General features: G+C 35.0%; 1 protein-coding gene across 1 annotated transcript in view; it reads left to right on the top strand.

Annotated features, from left to right (window-relative positions):
• Window positions 1-17,458, top strand: part of PCLO (piccolo presynaptic cytomatrix protein) — a 381,008-nt gene extending 363,550 nt beyond the window's left edge. Inside the window, exons 23-25 of the mRNA XM_004381474.2 lie at window positions 14,763-14,897; window positions 15,333-15,478; window positions 17,263-17,458. Of these exons, the coding sequence (XP_004381531.1) occupies window positions 14,763-14,897; window positions 15,333-15,478; window positions 17,263-17,403 (422 nt within the window). The 3' untranslated portion in view covers window positions 17,404-17,458. The remainder of the gene's footprint in view (window positions 1-14,762; window positions 14,898-15,332; window positions 15,479-17,262) is intronic.
• The last annotated feature ends 409 nt before the right edge of the window (window positions 17,459-17,867 follow it).

The following is a 17,867-nucleotide window of genomic DNA, read 5'->3' as shown; positions in this document are numbered from 1 at the left end:
ACAGTACCCTCTGGAGTTAACAATGTAGCATCTGTGCCAGAGATACAGCATACTACCTGGACTTTAGTCAGAAAGACTTGGATTTACCAGAATTGGAAGATAAAGGGGTAATTTTCATTACTTTGTTGTTAAGTGCTGTTGAGTCAATTTTGACACAGGAAATCTTAATAACTGACACGTATTAAGAACTTAAAATGTACTGAGCACTGTATTAACTCATTTACTCTCTGCAACAACCCTGTGAAATAAAACCATTTCGTCCCTAACTCATTTTATTGTGTCTGGAAGGCAGAAGGAATGCCTGGATATGCAGCAAGCCTCTTGAAACCATGAAGCAAAAGGATAAAAACAAGTGCTAAGAATGGCAGAGTAGAAATAAAGAAAAAATACAAGTAGTCTCCAATTTACCACCTATCAGTTATGACAAACTGCACTTACAAATATCCATTTTTGTTTTTTTATACATCTTATCATTAGTAATATGTACTACATACAATGTTGCAGCTTGTAATTTGCTGCAATAAATAAATAAAGACAAAGACAAATAAAGATTGGATTTATAAAGATACTGATAATAAAAGGCAATAATAATGAAAACTAAAAAAAAAAAAAAAATTAAGTATTCAACTTACTTCAGAACCAACCTAGGACTTAGTCGCTAGAACAGAACTCTGTGGTTAGTTGGGGACTAGCTGAAAAGAAAAATAAACCTCTATTTGTTTAATCTATTCTAAGTCAGATTTTCCATTACTTTTGCTGAAAGCATTTCTTAAGGATGCGATAAGGAGCCCTGGTGGCACAGTGGTTAAGCACTCAGCTGCTAAGCAAAAAATTTACGACTCGAACCCACCAGCTGCTCCTGGAGAGAAAGATGTGGCAGTGTGCTTCTATAAAGATTAAAACCAAACCAAACCTATTATGGCGAGTGGATTCCCACTCATAGCAAACCTATAGGACAGTGTAGAACTGCCACATATTGGTTTCAAGGCTATAATCTTTAGGCAAGCAGACTGCCACATCTTCCTCCACCTCCAACTGCTGATCTTTTGGCTAGCAGTGGAGCACTTAACCACTGCGCCACTATGGCTTCTTCCCTAAAGATTACAACCTTGGAAACTCTATGGGGCAGTTCTATTCTGTCCTATAGACTTGACAGTAACGGTTTTAAGGATACAGAAGGAAAAAAGGAGAAAAAAATATAGTTTAAAAAAAAGAAATTAAACAGAAAATAGAATTATATCCAAATGCACTAATTCATATTGAGAAATTTAGCCAAAGTAGGTTAAACATTTCTAGCTACATCCTCATTGACACATAGTGACCACATAGGACAGAGTAAAACTGCCCAATAGAATTTCCTAGGCTGTAATCTTTACAGGAGCAGATTGCCAGGTCTTTTCTCCGGCAGAGCCACTGGTGGATTCAAACCCCCACCCTTTCAGTTAGCAGCCGAACACTTAACCATTGTACCACCAAGACTACTATGAGGTGTGAATCAACTTGACTGCCACAACAACAGTTACATCCTGCTAACAGAAGAGTTACTTAAAGTAAAATCTCAGAGAGTTTGAAATATAGAGGGGGAAAGATACATATCATGCATTTAGTAGCCAAAGTAATGCTAGTGAAATTATATCAAAGCTAGACAAAGTAAACTGAAAAATCAAGGCAAAAACAATAACCTTCCTATGTCACCTGTAATGACCACTTCAAAAACACGATAGGGGAAAAAAAAACTTTTCACAATAGCAGCAGAAAGTCTAAGATTCCAGAAATTAAACCAACAAAATACTCATACTGTATGAGAAAATTGTAAAATATTGTTGAAGTTCATAGAAGAAGACCTAAATAAACAGACATATAGCACATGTAATAAAGATTAATATCATAAAAATTATAATTGTTTCCAAATTTATATATGAATACCATAAAAGTTCAACTAATTAACAAAAAGCTTTGTTATGGAATGTTGAAAGCTGATTCAAAATTCATATAAAAGAGCAAAAGGCCAAGAAAATTTTGAAGATGAATGCTAAAATAGGATTACTTTTAGTTATCAAGATTTACTATAAATTTATAATAAATAAAATATTGTGGTATTAGCACAGGGATAGACTAGCAGACCAACAGAACAGAATGGGTAGCCCAGAAAATATCTTCATGTATATGGAAACTTTATTTGTAACAGAAATTACATGGCAGGTAAATAAGTGATTTCAGGAAAATTGATTACATACATGGAAAAAAAATGGCTCCTACCTCACACTGTAAAAAAAAAATAAGTAAATAATTGTGGATGGGTTAAGTATCTAAAATGAAAAGTACACTTTAAAACTTTCAGAAGGAAATAGAACAGAATATCTTCCTGATGGCAGAAAAAAAAAGAACTTTTAAAACAAAAATTTAAAACCAAAATCATAATGTAAAAGAATAATGAATTTGGCTACATTAAAATTAATGTATAACTTTTGTTCAACAAACGACACCATAAACAAAATAAAAATTTCAGTAAGAAGACCAAAAGCAAATATTTGTTAGACATATAAAGGATAAGCATATATTACTTAGTATGTGTGTGTGTGTATACGTACATTGTTTTTCTAAAAGTCAATTAAAAAACACCAAAACTTGCAAAAATGTGGTAAAGTGAAGTTATATACTTCTGACAGGACGGCAGTACATAAGAATATTTGTATAACAATTTTGGAGCCCAATTTGGAAATAACAACTAAAAATGAAAAAGTGCAGACTCTTTGAACCAATGATTTCACATACTGGAATATGTCCTAAATAAACTTTTGCATCCATGCATGAAGAGTTATGTATAAAATCTTTATTTCAGCTTTGTAATAGGGAAGAACAATAAAACTATATTTTTCTATTTATCTAAGCTATTGATCTATTGATAGATAACTTAGATATATTCATTAAAGTTAAAATAAATAAAGCAATATATAAATTTTAAAAAATTATTTGATTTACATTAAGCACCTATTTATAATGACTACTTTTAGCAAATTAGGAAAGGTAGGGCCGTTTCTTAATTTTGTAAACATTATATTATTAAAAACAGTAATCATTCTACTTATTCAGGGGATTTAGGCTCATTCCTATAATCACTATTATTTAACAAAGAACTGATCTGGGTTACTGTATAAGGAAAGAAAATGAAATAAGAAGTATAAAAATTGGAAGGTAAAAAATAAAACTGAAATTATTTGTGGACAATATGAATGGTCACAACATTATGTGAATCTAGAAAACCTGACAAAAATCAACAGATAAGTATTTAGAACCAATAATAATTTCTCTACATCAGCAATAACTAGCCATAAATACACAGCAACAACAACAATAATACCATTAATAATAACAAAACTAAAAAGTGGTTTGGAAAAGACCAGACTTATTGGCCTGACAGAGACTGGAGAAACTCCGAGAGTATGGCCCCTGGACACCCTTTTAGCTTAGTAATCAAGTCACTCCTGAGGTTCACCCTTCAGCCAAAGATTAGACAGGCCCATAAAACAAAATGAGACTAAAGGGGCACACCAGCCTAGGGGAAAGGACTAGACGGCAGGAGAGGACAGGTAATAGGGAACCCAAGGTCAAGAAGGGGAGAGTGTAGACATGTCGTGGAGTTGGCAACCAATGTCACAAAACAATATGTGTACTAATTGTTTAATGAGAAGCTAGTTTGTTCTGCAAACCTTCATCTAAAGTACAATAATAATAAAAATAAAGGGGAGGAGATCATCAAAGAAGCAACTTAAGAAAAATTTCCTGGACATGAGTCTCTGATTGAAAGCACAATATATGGAAAAAGACACATGTCGATTTTCAGAACAGCAGGGATACAGAGAAGAACCTAAAAAGATAACAGAACAATGCCTACAAGGGAAAAGAATTTTCAACCTAGAATTCTATAGAGCCAAACTGTAAATCCAGAATCCAGGGTAGAAAGCAAAGATTAAAAAAATGTGTCTCCCTACCACCAGTGCTCTGACCAAAATCACAACAGAGGGTCCCAGACAGAGCTGGAGAAAAATATAGAACAAAATTCTAACACAAAAAAAAAGACCAAATTTACTGGTCTGACGGAGACTAGAGAAATGGCAAGAGTATGGCCCCTGGACACCCTTTTAACTCAGTACTGAAGTCACTCCTGAGGTTCACCCTTCAGCCAAAGATTGAACAGGTCCATAAAATAAACAATAATACATGTAGATCAACCATGTATACGAGACTAAATGGGCACACCAGTCCAGGGGAAAGGACGAGAAGGCGGGAGGGGACTGGAAAGCTGGACAAATGGAAATGAGGAACCCAAGGATGAGAAGGGGAGAGTGTTGACACGTCGCAGGGTTGGCAGCCAATGTCACAAAACAATATGTGTATTAATTGTTTAATGAGAAATTAATTTGCTCTGTAAACCTTCATCTAAAGCACAATAAAAATAAAATAAAATAAAAAGTGGCTTGGAGTTAACTTATAAAATAACCAACATTTTTACATAAAAATAAAAGAAATTTGAGAGTCTATTAAAGGGCTTAAAAGAAGCATGAATAAATGTAGAGACATTTCATGCTCCTTAATGGGACAACAATATATAAATCTAATGAAATTTCAATCAAATCCCTAGCTGAATATTTTTGAAGAATTCAATGTATTTATTCTAATATTCACATGAAAGAATAGAGAATCTCTGATCCTCAAGTCAACTTTAAAGAAGAGTTAAGAAGTCTTTGGTGTTCACTAATAATTTCTGCTTCTCAGACTGGTTGGCTCCCTTGTGGGACAATAGGCCATTTGACTAGTTCTCACCAATGAGTCATGGGTGGTAATGATGTATGTCACTTCTAGATTGAGCATTTAATTGCTGTGAGAGACTCTGCTGAGTTCTCTTTTCCTTCTGGCCTGACCACAAGCAAAGGCAGAGATAGTGACATCTCCTTCAGCCTGAGATTTTGTGACCATAAGGAGCAGAGACCCTGCAGTCTATGATGGACATGTGCAGTGCATGAGAATTAAATCTTATAGTTTACAATCAACGATATTTTTGTGATGTTTGTTACGACAGCAAAACCTAACCTATCATCATTTATACAAGAGTGAAATTTCCCTGCAAAATATCAGGGATAATGATAAAAAGAGTATGGCACCTGTGTAAGATGGAAGGAACACTAGCATAAAATACAAAGCAAAGAGATCTCAGGCATATATGGGGGCTAAAAGTGGTACCACAAATCAGATTGTTTCATAGATGGAATTGGGAGAATGGCTTCCTATGTGGAGAAAACAACAACCCTGGATACTTATCTAAACTCCTGTGCGAAAGTGGATGTCACATGAGGACCTAGAAGAAAGTAATTGGCGTATTCAAAGGGGTAGTTAAAAAGAATATAATGAAATGATCATTTACAAAGTATGAGAAAGTTAAGGGGACCAAAAAAAGTGTCGTGAAGCTAGGGACTTGTCACAGCAGGAATCATTAGCATATCTAGGCCTGATGAAGTGTGAGGAGAGAGGCTGTTATCAGAACTTGGTAAGAGTTATAGCCAAGGGAGAGGGGACTTCAGTTAGGAGATGTCTCCTTTGTAGGGATGCATAGCCACTGCAAAACAATGACCCAGCAGAGAGGATGGGGTGGGAGGAGGAAATAAATACCCTATTCTCTCTCTTCCTATCCTCAAATCTCCTACTGGCTCCTCTCCAAAACCCCACTGGAAGTCAGAGTAAACCCTGTGCAGCAGCTCTATGCTGTCCTATAGGGTCGCTATGAGTCGGAATCAACTCGATGGCAATGGGTTAGGTTTTGGTTCTATGGCAAACTTTAGTATAGCAGTTAAGGAAAAGGGAGACAAGGTGATGACTGGAAAAAATAGGGCCGAGGAAGGGTTTTATAGAATAGGACACTGAAATATTCCTAGGTGTTACATCTAAGAAAGAGTGAAAAACTGGAGTATCAGTTAAAAGTAAGAGAAGGATCAAAATTAGTGTGTTGTTAGAGTGGTAGAATTAATCTAAAAACACAGAGAATATGTATAAATATAAATAACCCAATGGGCCACTTTAAACCTTTGACTCAACAATCTATTTACCCTCATTCAGGTGGTATTCACAGGTTCATTCAAAGATTACCTGGATGCCTGGTGGCCATTCACTCCTGTGAGAAGCTAGAGTTTGTTTCTCAGTTATTGGTAACTTCACTCATTAGGGAGCCCTGGTGGTGCAGTGCTTCAGAGCTATGGCTGCTAACCAAGAGGTCAGTGGTTCAAATCCACCAGCCGCTCCTTGGAAACCCTATGGGGCAGTTTTACTTTGTCCTATAGGGTTGCTATAAGTCAGAATCAGATAGACAGCAATGGGAGCCTTTTACTCACGAGAGCTCTTCGTTTCCCTAATGTTACACTCTTAACCTGATTTTATTTTCTAAATTTGTTACATGATGATTCTAATCTTTCTTTATAAACAGAGAGTATACGTAGACCCACCACTCCTTCTGGGTGCGTGATCGGCCTGCTTTTAGATCGACGGTCAATTCAACTTTATATAGGAGATCTGGTCAAGGCCTTGAGAATTCAGGAAACTGCCTTGTCTTCTTAAGCTTGATTCTTCTCTGAAAAAGGACCTCACTAATCTCCTATCTCACTCTTTCTGGAGCTTGTTTGTCTGAGGCGTTGGGGAGTTTTTTTAAAACTCCAAATCATTTTAGTTTGCAGTTTGTATCCTCTAATAATGAAAGTTCCTTTTTTTTTTTTTTTTTGTTCTGTACAATAGGAGATTTTCAATTAAAAATTTTTAAAAGAGCTCTGGTTGTTTTCAGTCACAATAAATGTATGCTAAGAAGCATGTACCAAAAAGACAGCAAATGCCAAAAACATTGAAAGAGACCAATCAGAAAAATCTATTTTTTTCTCCTAAAATTATGTTCTTTCTGCCTTTATCTCAGAAAGAAAGGATTTCTTTATATAACTGATACAGAGAGCATGTGCTGGCTTGCCCTACTTTCACAGAACTCTTAAACTGTATTAGGCCAGAAAGCCTGCCTTATTGTGTAAAACATCTCCTTGAATCTGGGTTATTTCAAATAAAGGATTTAATAAAAGCATAAAGAACTCTTATTATCCCTTGGAAATATGTTTTTTAATGAAAACATAACAAAATATACCTTCCCTCAGGCCCCGCTCTCCCTGAGACCTGAAAATGTACTAGGAAGTCACTCTATAGCTTTGAACATGAAAACCAGTTGCCATCGCGTTGACTTCTACTCATGGGGATCTCATGCGTGTTAGAGTAGAGCTGTGCTCCAAAGGGTTTTCAATGACTGATTTTCTGAAGGTAGATAACCAGGCCTTTCTTCCAAGGCATCTATGGGTAGACTCAAATTTTCAGCCTTTTGGTTAACAGTCAAGTGCAATAACCATTTGCACCATGCAGGAGCTCCAGTTTTGAATACAGAAGCTTTGATATACATGTAAACAGAGAATGAAATTAATAGATATAAAATTGTTTACTTTGGGTGGAACCATAAGTTTGGAAAAATTCCAAAATATATCTTATCAATGACCTCAGCTTAGTTTAGTGGGACTAGCGTTGGCTTTTGGTCAGATCAGATAAATCACTTCCTTCAGGTCTAGGTGGAAATGATATCTACCTTGTAGGTTTGTTGTAACGATCATTGTTGTGTGTCATTGAGTCCATTCCGACTCATAGAGACCCTATAGGGCAGAGTAGAACTGCCTCATAGGGTATTCTAGGCTGTAATCTTTGTGGCAGCAGATTGCCGGGTCTTTTGTCCCGTGGAACAGCTGGTGATTTCAAACTGCTGACCTTTTGGTTAGCAGCCAAGAGCATAACCATTTTGTAAAGATTAGGTAATATGCAAATTCATTTATTATACATACTATATCCTAGATGATTTTTCTATGGGCAAAGACAAGAAAAATAAGGTGCAGTCTTTTCATTATGAAGGGTTTAGACTAATAAAGTGCCTAGAACACAATAGTTGTTCATTAAATCAAATACATCGTCGTTACCATCCAAGTAAATTGTTAAGTCTATGTAACAAATCAAGAAGTACACTTTCATAAGTTAATGTGTTGGAAAGGAAATGGGTAAATTTTTATTTCCTGTCTTGATTGCACCTGTCTTCCCAAGACAACCTCCCCACAATTTCTAAGCCCCACCCCATCACACACATGCACGCTGCTTTCTTCCCAAATCCCCTGCAACAGATGCACACACATGAGCGCACGCATGAATTCAGCACACGATCACTATCATACAATAGATTACCACATTTTGGCAATAACCTTGGTTTATCTTGCTGGAAACATCTAATCTAGCTGTGTGAATTTTGGCAATTTATTCAACCTAAAATTTACTATCTCTTTTCTGTAAAGTGAAGGTAATAAACACTAACTCTGTCTATTTTGTATGGTTTTGAGTAAAAATAAGATAATAAAACAGAGATTTACATGGTGTTTTTAAAGTATTTAATTAGTATCCAACATCAATAATATGATACACTATTCACTTGGTTACAGATGAGTGTATACTTTAGGACAGCAGAAAATTTTTTGAAACGTATTTGGGAAGAACATTCTTTATCTTTTTTCTTAAAAATCACATGCAGTAAATTGCACTGTACAGAAATTATTTATATCTGATTACAAAGTGTTTTACACATCCTACCTTAGGAATTCGCTTTCTAAGTCTTTATCCATGCTATGTGTCAGTAAAAAGTGCTGGTCTCAGGCATTTAGCATCATCTGTTAGATACAAAGGTAGAAGAGGAGCATATTATGGAGCTAGTCATGTAATCACTTCCATTGTATAAGCAGGCTGATGTACAGAGAGATGACCTCATGAGATCTCACAGTGAGGGAACTTGAAATGGAATCTTAATTACTGTAGAATGAAATAAATTAACTCCATTCTGCTTCCCCCTTTCAAACATCAAATAACTATGATAAACCTTAAAATACTAAAATGTTTCACATTCCTTCTGGTTCTGTACATTCCTTACCTGTTCTATACAGGTAAGAATCTGTCTAGAAAAAAGTTTCCGAGAATTCACTTTAAAACCCACTAGTAGCTTTAATATATCCTCTAGAAAATATGATATACCAGCAGATGAAAATCAATACAAATAAGATTCCCAGACTTATTTTAAAAAAATCTAGTAGCTTTCTTTGCTACTTGAAAAGACGGTGTAAAATTATAGACAATTACGGAGTACCACCGTAAAAAAGACTTTTTAACTTTTGGATGAGAGAGATATAACTTCAACATGGAAGGTAGAATTATTATTGACTGAAGGGTGGTGTTAATACACCTGGTTGGAAATTACAGAGTAAGACTGGTGAATAGAACAAATTACAGTGTGCTTACTTTCTAAAGGTTTGTTTGCAAAGGCTCAGTAAAGTGGAAAACGACCTTTTTTTCTTAAAAATTACAAGTTAACAAGTAATGATTTATAGAAATATGTCAAGTAAATGTTTTTCTTGTTTTGTTTGGTTAATCTGAATAAACTGAGCAACTGATCAAAAGAGTATAGACATACTTGCTGGGTGTAAACTCTCAATTACTTCTAGAACTAATCTTCCATTGCATCAAAAATGTAGAGAAGTGAAAAGGAATTAATAATTGTTGAAAAATGACCATTTCGGCTATTGCTAGACAGTTGACCTTTGCTACTTCTGGCATTTAAAAAACACTGTCATTTAGACTTGAAACTGATAGAATAGAAGCAATTGAGAGGAAGGAAAATAAAATAATACACTAGGAAATATACATCACTAGTTTGGCTGCTGACAGGTATTAGGACATTAATAAGATTTTCCATAATGACTGAATTTGGAAATACTAATCGATCTGACAAACAAAATTATCTGTCTTATAAAACAAAAGACTTTTAACTAGTGAAGGTCAAGGGCTAAACTATGTTTAGGTAATATCAAAAACTGTCCAAACATTTTATAGACTTGGAAAGCTGAAATAGTTGTTATAAATTATCTTGTTAAATATTTTCATTTTACATATGAGGAAAGACAAACAAGAGAGCTTTAATGATTGGCTTGACATCCCACACGGCTAGAAGCCAGAATTCCTATTTTTTAAAATCCACCTTGATTTCACCACATTAGACTTTTCTTAGATTTGGAATGAGTGATTGGTGCTAGGGAATAAATTATGAGGTGATAGACTGTCAGGCCTAAATTTGCACCTTATCTAACACCAATTCAGACTTCATTAGCTAGCGCCAGTAACCTGCGGCATTGGTGTGTAGTATTAATGGAAATTTACTAATGTAAGGAAATTTTAAGTGTTGAAGAGAAATGTATTCACTCTATGCTTTTTTCCCTACAAAGATTCCTCTTGTAAAAAATACCATTCTTCGCCTTTTTCAAAGTAGCAGCACATTTTATTCACTTCCAGTAAATTAAGGTTGTCTCCAAAGAGTCTTTTGGCAAAAATGTTCTTGCAATGACAAAAGCAATAGAAGTCTCAGAGTTCTGAAAGAAAGTAAACTCAATTTGCCCTACGTCCAGTTGTGGTAAAGCTATCAATAATGCAATAAAGATGAAATATTTTCTCAATGAATAGCAACTTATTTTAAATTAGTTCATATGTTTCATACAGGGTGTATATAATTATGGATACTTCAGGAAATTTTTATTGTGGTTTTTGTTGATATAACCTGCATAATTGACCTGAAGTGTATGTGTAGACATTAACTTCTAGAAGAGATCTTCCATTGCTTACATGACTTAGAGAGTTGCTTACTATGCCCTCTTATTTCTAAGTTCTTTTATGTGGTTGGGAGCCCTGGTGGCTTAGTGGTTAAGAGCTTGGCTGCTAACTAAAAGGTCAGCAGTTCGAATCCACGAGCCACTCCCTGGAAACCCTATGGAGTTGTTCTACTCTGTCTTATAGTGTTGCTATGAGTCGGAATCGACTTGTCGGCAAGGAGTGTGTGCGTGTGGTATATATGTGGTTGGAGCCCTGGTGGTGCAGTGGTTAAGGGCTCGGCAGCTAACCAAAAGGTCAGCAGTTCAAATCTACCAGCTGCTCCTTGGAAACCCTAGGGGCGGTTCTACTCTGTCCTACAGGGTCACTATGACTTGGAATCAACTCGAAGGCAATGGGTTATATGTGGTTAAATTAAAATAGCAAATTTTAGCCCTTGAAAACCATTTTATTCTGATACTGTATTGTAAAAATGTTTATAAAATGAATATTTCCATGAATGAGTCAATGTCTAAGCAATCTTATTAATAAGAAAGTATAAAGTTTTCATGACTGAATAGAACCCTAGACTTAAAATCAGAAGGTAAAATTCATTGCCTGCCTGGGCCACTTAAGAATTTGGCAAGTTAAGACATCCAAGCTACAGTTTTCTCATCTGTAAAAATAGGATTTATACCAATCTTAATTCTTGCTGTGAGAAAATGAGTGTAAGCGTTCTATTAATTGTGATGCTTTCTTAAAATGTACTTCTCTAAAAAATAAAACATAGATGTATTTGTAGAAATGTGCACACGTAGATATGACATACACATGTTTTCTTCCTACCTTTCTCCCTCCCCTCTCTCTCTGCTTTCATTGTTATATCCTCTGCCACAGTCCCTTAAGTATTTGAGAATGGCTGTCTGTTCTTTTTACACACAGATGATAAATAGGATCAGACATTTTCCGCTCAGATATTTGCAGACATAGTCCTTTTGACTTCTAGTATTGAATGTTGCTATCTGAGGTCAGCCCACTTCTTACACTACTACAGGAGACTTATTTTTTCCCTGGATCCTTAAAGAATGTTTTCTATATCTTTGAAGTTGAATAGCTTGAATAAAATATATCACTGTATCAATCTGTCAATGTTTTTTAGAATATAGGATGCTCCTTAGATCCATAGATTCACTCTTCCATTATTTCAAAGGAATATTTTATATTTTTAAATACATGTTATTTTTCATTCTTTTGCATTTATATTTTCAGAGAAACCAGTTACATTGGATTGTATTTTTCTTTTCTACATATCTGTCAGTGTTCTCTCTGTAATTTCTTTAATGTCTTTTTTCCTTTCTATATCATCTCAAGCCTTTCTTTCCACTATGTCAATTATATTAATTTCTATCTTATCTAATTTTGTTACGTGATGATTTAACTAATAGTTTTGAAATAGAATTGTTTCTTTAGCTCTGTAATCCCTGGTTTTTTTTAAATCTATTATTTTTAAATCTCATTATTTAACTATGAGAACTGTTCTCTCCCTCCCCTTATTCCCCCTTCTCCTTCATATTATTGCGTTGTAGGTATGTGATGCAATCTAGAATAAATACCTTCTCTAGAGTAGGATTTGCCCTTATTCTTTTAGTAAAACCAAAGAAGCACAAGTTTCAGAACTTTTAAGAAACCTAGAGATTGGTCAAAACTTTATGCTACTGCCCATTTATTTATTCCAAACCCAATGACAAAACATCTTCACAAGTCCTCTGTATTTGTGAAATTTTTTGTTTTTTGTTTTTGGTTCAAAGATGGGTACAGATCTTAAGTTGCTCTGCCTCCTTTTGGAGACAGTGGACACCGAGGGTTTTGTCTGCATCCAGGAATAGACTTCAAATGACAAAGGCATTCCTAAACTGTGATTGGTAGAGATGACCATCACAATTAATTCAGTCAACTCCTTTGAGCCCACTTCAATAAACATATACCTTTCTTCCTTTACTAAAAGCAGTAAAGAGCAAATCATCTTTGAACAGAGAGAAACTCCTCAAGAACTTCACAAGTATCGCCCTGTGAAGCATGTGAATTTAACCCTCCAAGAAAGAAGCAGGCAATGTGATGACTTGAGAACTTTAATTAGCAAGTTTTTTATTCCACCACTCTTCCCAAGTGAGAAAGTGGGAAAAAACAACAACAGCAACAACAAACTTTAAACATCTGGAGTGTTGGTGCGCGTTTCAGGCCTACGAAAGAGAAATATGACCTATAAAAGGGAATTTCTCCTAGAAAAAGTTGACATGATATTTCGTTTGATCTTCTCATTATTATAATCAGTTCTGCCCATAACTTCTATTGGCTGTAAGTAGTGTAAGTGAATTTTCCTTGACTCCCTCCCTACTATGTTGGAATCTTGTTTTTCCGTCCATCCCAGATACTGTGTGAGAGATGGAGCAATTCTGTCTGCTTTTCTAAGGCTATAAATGAAAAAGACAGAGCTCCATTAGAGCTGTGTGTGGCCCTAGTTGACTGAACTTTGCTCCCTCATTTGAGATTTGATTAAATGCTTTGTGCCAGCTACCAAGCCAAGGTGTGTCCTATATATTCTCAGCTTTGAATATTTTTCCTACTCCGTCTTGGAGTCCTGGAAAATGGGAAGCCCTGGCAGTTTTCCTGGTTCTACTGAGAGCCTCAACTTTTTGTAATGATGAGCCAAAGCTACCACTCTCAAGAGTTTAGTTTGACTTTTTCTTGTGGCTGGCCAGTCTCTATTCATCCACCTCTCTGTAATGGGGAGATTTAGTGAGAATTCTCAGAGGTTTTCTAACTCATCCTTCTTCCCCTGCTAGCTTCTGGGGTATACTGTGGTTAGGAATACTGCAAAGTTGTGCCTTACCAAAATCTGCCTCTTCATTCCTAGACACCACTTTATGGGTTTTCTGGGATGAGATTGTTAACCAGTAGCTTGTTTGACTGTTACTGGTTAACATTTTCCTAGATTTTACTTTTTTTTTTTTTTTTTTTTGCTAATTTCTCTAGATATTAAAAAGGAAAACTCTGAGATCTGTCTTCATTTTCTCTTTTTTACTTTATAGATTATTTTTCTGTGAAGGTCTTTTAAATAGAACAGATTGATTTAAATGGGTTTGTTTATACTTATTTAAAATGTTTATATTACTGACGTCCACTCACAATATCAAGGAAATAGATGAGCAATAACTAAGAAACCAATGACTACACCTGTTTTGACTCACTATTGTATCCATTCTTCTTGGCAGAGTGCTTAACCAGGAGTAGGGTTAGAAATAAAATACTGGTTGTTGAATGAATAAGTAAACACATGTATGAATTGATAGATGAACGGGTGAGTTAGAAAAAATAATCATTTGACCTTGCATGAATGTTAAAGATTGAAGATAAATACGGGGGGGGGGATATATTGAGTTCAGTTTAAATAGTGCATCGTATTTTGCCTTTGCAATTTTATTGCTATCTATTCTTGTTGCCTATTTCTTATACAAAGGGAACAGAAAGGGAGTAAAATAATATATGAACAGAAAGGGAATAAAATCATTTACAGTGAAATTTAGTTGTCTAGCAAGTGTTCTTTTACAATGCTGGTAATGGGCAATTGTTGGCAAACAGCTTCTTGTATTTCAAAGGACTTATTATTTCCTAAACTTATATTAGAATTTTATTATTTTTATCTACATCTTTCTTCCTACCTCTGTAGTGTCACCTACCCTGTTTGGCCTAAAAATCCACAATTGAATAACAGTTATTTACTTATATTTCTTCCATACCTCCCTTGTTACTAGCCTATCATTATACCTAACATAATGTGTTGCAAGTATCTGTATTTTTTTCAGTCTCCCCATAAGATCATTCACTCCTTGAGGGCTCAGTTCATGTGTTCTTCATCTGTGTAGCCAAAGATTGCAATAAGGTGTTTATCACTAAGTTAATGAACAAATCAACTAAACACTTAAAAAATGGCATTATACATTCTTTAACTTTTTGTTTAAATCTTCCAGTTAAAACTCAAGTAATGGGTGAAATAAAGATTGCATTGAAGAAGGAGATGAAGACAGACGGTGAACAGCTAATAGTTGAAATCCTCCAATGCAGAAACATCACTTACAAATTTAAATCTCCCGATCACTTACCAGGTATCTAATTTCATGACAATGTGCAATATAATATATTGAAGAATTCATTAGGGATATATCCTACATATACTGAAAAATGCTAATGAACATTTGCGCTATATACCAAATATAGCAGAAAAAATGCCAAATAGTATTTTAATAATTGTTTGTTTATAGGACAAGTAGCTAAATCTCTGATTTTTTCCAGTTTTTAGCTAGTTATTTTTCAATATATAGACTTAGAGGATGTAGTTATTATACTACAGGAAAATGAATGTAAATCACTAAGAAAATTGGTACATCTTTTTATAGCTTTTAAGTTGTCTGAAATAAATTTTATACAATCTGCTGGCGTTGCTTAAAATGTAGGACGAGCTCTCGGTATACAATTATCATTCTTTCAATAGAAAATGTTATGCTTGTTGGACACCTAACAGGATGAATTCTTATTTTCAGATTTGTATGTGAAAATATATGTGTTAAACATCTCTACCCAAAAAAAAGTGATCAAGAAAAAAACACGAGTATGTAGACATGATCGAGAACCTTCATTCAATGAAACTTTTAGATTCAGCCTAAGTCCTGCTGGACATTCTCTTCAGGTAACTCTGTGTTATACAATTACCATCTTAAAATTTTTATTCATATTGTATTATTTATTTTCCATTCAATTATTCAATATTTATATACTGATTATATACCATGTGACATTTGACAAGTCAGTTAATCCTTAGATGTATACACCCAGGGTGCCCTTAGAATTGAACACTGTACCCACCCCATTCAGTTGGTTGCCCAGTTTTCTCTAGTCTGTCTGTTAAGTTCATTTTACATCAGTTTCTCTTACTTCCATACTCACTGCCACTACTCCTCTTTAGGCCTCCATCTCCGTTACACAAACAATTCAGCAGGACACCTGGCCTACTTGTCATCCACGTCTTTCCCCTTTAATTCATTTCATCACAGTGCTGCTAGAGTTATCTTTTAAAAAAAAAAAAATTGGTTAGGTCATATTAAAACCTCTCAGTAATCATTATCATGGCTCATTCAGGGTCCTAAGGTGAGTTCTAATTTTATCAATTTAATCTCATCTCCTTTTATGCTCCAGTCACACCAGACTCTTTTCAAATCAGGTTAAGCCCCGAGCTTTGCTCATAGTTTTCCTCCCCTTTAAAGCTCCTTTCTCCATTTCTCTCCCTTCATCACAAAGCCCCACATCTTTCAGTGTAATCTCAGTGACTTTACTGATGACCCTGTGTATAATTCATCATACACTTAATCACATTAAGATTTTGCTTAATAATACCAGTAATCCCATACTGCCTTGTACAATAATTTACATACTTATGTGTCACTGCTTCTATACTGTTATACACACACACAGTTCTGTACACACACACACAGACACACACACACACACACACACACACACACACACACACATATCTGTGAACCCTGATGGCACAATGATTAAGCACTCGGCTACCCACCAGATGCTCCAAGGGAGAAAGATGTGGCAGTTTGCTTCTGTAAAAGATTACAGCCTCGAAAGCCCGATGAGACAGTTCTACTCTGTCCTATAGGGCTGCTAGGAGTTGGAATCGACTCAAGAGCAATGAGTTTTTATGAGATATATATATGACTCGACAGCAACGAGTTTTGGTTATATGTATACAAATATCTCATTATGTGTACTGTTAATATACTGATATATATTGATATATATGTGTGTGTGTGTATGTATATATCTCTATCTGTCTGTATTGTTAATATAATGATTAATTCCACCTAACATCCTCTATCTTTCTTTCAACCCATCTCTTTAAAAATATCTTGGATATAAGAGCCTAAGGATTTCAACTAATATAAATTCTACATATGATTTAAAAACAACAAAAACACTTTGAAAGTGCATACTGTAGTAAAGCCACCAGTAAATTAAATACAAAATAAAATTAATGTTATGTTCAGTTTGCCATATGAACTCTAATTTACTTACTTAGTTCTCAGGTAATTTTGTAATTGAGTTAGTATTTTATAAACTAGTAAAAAAAAAAAAAGTTCCTCACAAAGTTATTTTGTGGAACTTTCCATCAGTTTAATCATAAACCTAGTCAGCATTAGTTGCAGTACATTTTACATTTAGAATTCTCATGTACTTCAGGATGTGTCTTTTCCTTTGAGGAACAATAAGAAATGTTGAAGTCAATTAATTTATTATATGCAAATCTTTGAGAGCATCTGGTTATTAGTTCTCTTACAAGGATGCCTGCTATTTCCTTCCACCACTACCCTCTCTTCTCTGTGCTACTTCTTTGATGATCAAATGTTCTTAAGAGAGGTTGAAAAATATATACATAGACATAATTTTGGATATTTTTTCTAGATTTTACTTTTCTCCAATGGAGGAAAGTTTATGAAGAAAACTTTGATTGGCGAAGCCTGTATCTGGCTTGACAAAGTGGATCTAAGAAAAAGAATAGTCAACTGGCACAAACTTTTGGTCAGTCCAACTCAAACCCATTGAAGAAATGTTATCTGTCTGCTCAGGGCATAGAAACTGCTCTAAATAGCTTCAAATCAAGATCAGAGTTGGATACTATTGTACTAAGCTATGTTTTCACTGGCAGACACAAGAGGGGGTACAACAGGCAAAAACATACTTAAAGCCTTGTAAATTTGTTGCTGTGAAACACAGAATAAGACTCAAGTGAAAAAGTTCGTGTGTTGAGGAAAAATAAAAGTTCTGAGACCTTTTATTTCTTATGGCTTTCAAGAGAAACTGAGAGAAATGTTGAATATGTAAATCAAAATCATTGAGCAGAGTTGAGCTGCAGCTAAAGGCATGGGCTGAAAGCTCAATATGGTTTTCAATTCTGCACATAGGTAATCCTTTATGCAAAAGAACCTTGGTCAAAAGGAAGGAACTGACATAACAAATCTCAGATTTCAAAAGTCCAAAAATCTTTCTTCTTCGGCTTATACTCTCAG

Source organism: Trichechus manatus, unplaced genomic scaffold (genome assembly GCF_000243295.1).
Source record: "Trichechus manatus latirostris isolate Lorelei unplaced genomic scaffold, TriManLat1.0 scaffold00085, whole genome shotgun sequence".
Taxonomy (NCBI): domain Eukaryota; kingdom Metazoa; phylum Chordata; class Mammalia; order Sirenia; family Trichechidae; genus Trichechus; species Trichechus manatus.
Note: the sequence above shows the minus strand (reverse complement) of the source record. Positions and strands in the feature narration are given on the sequence as shown.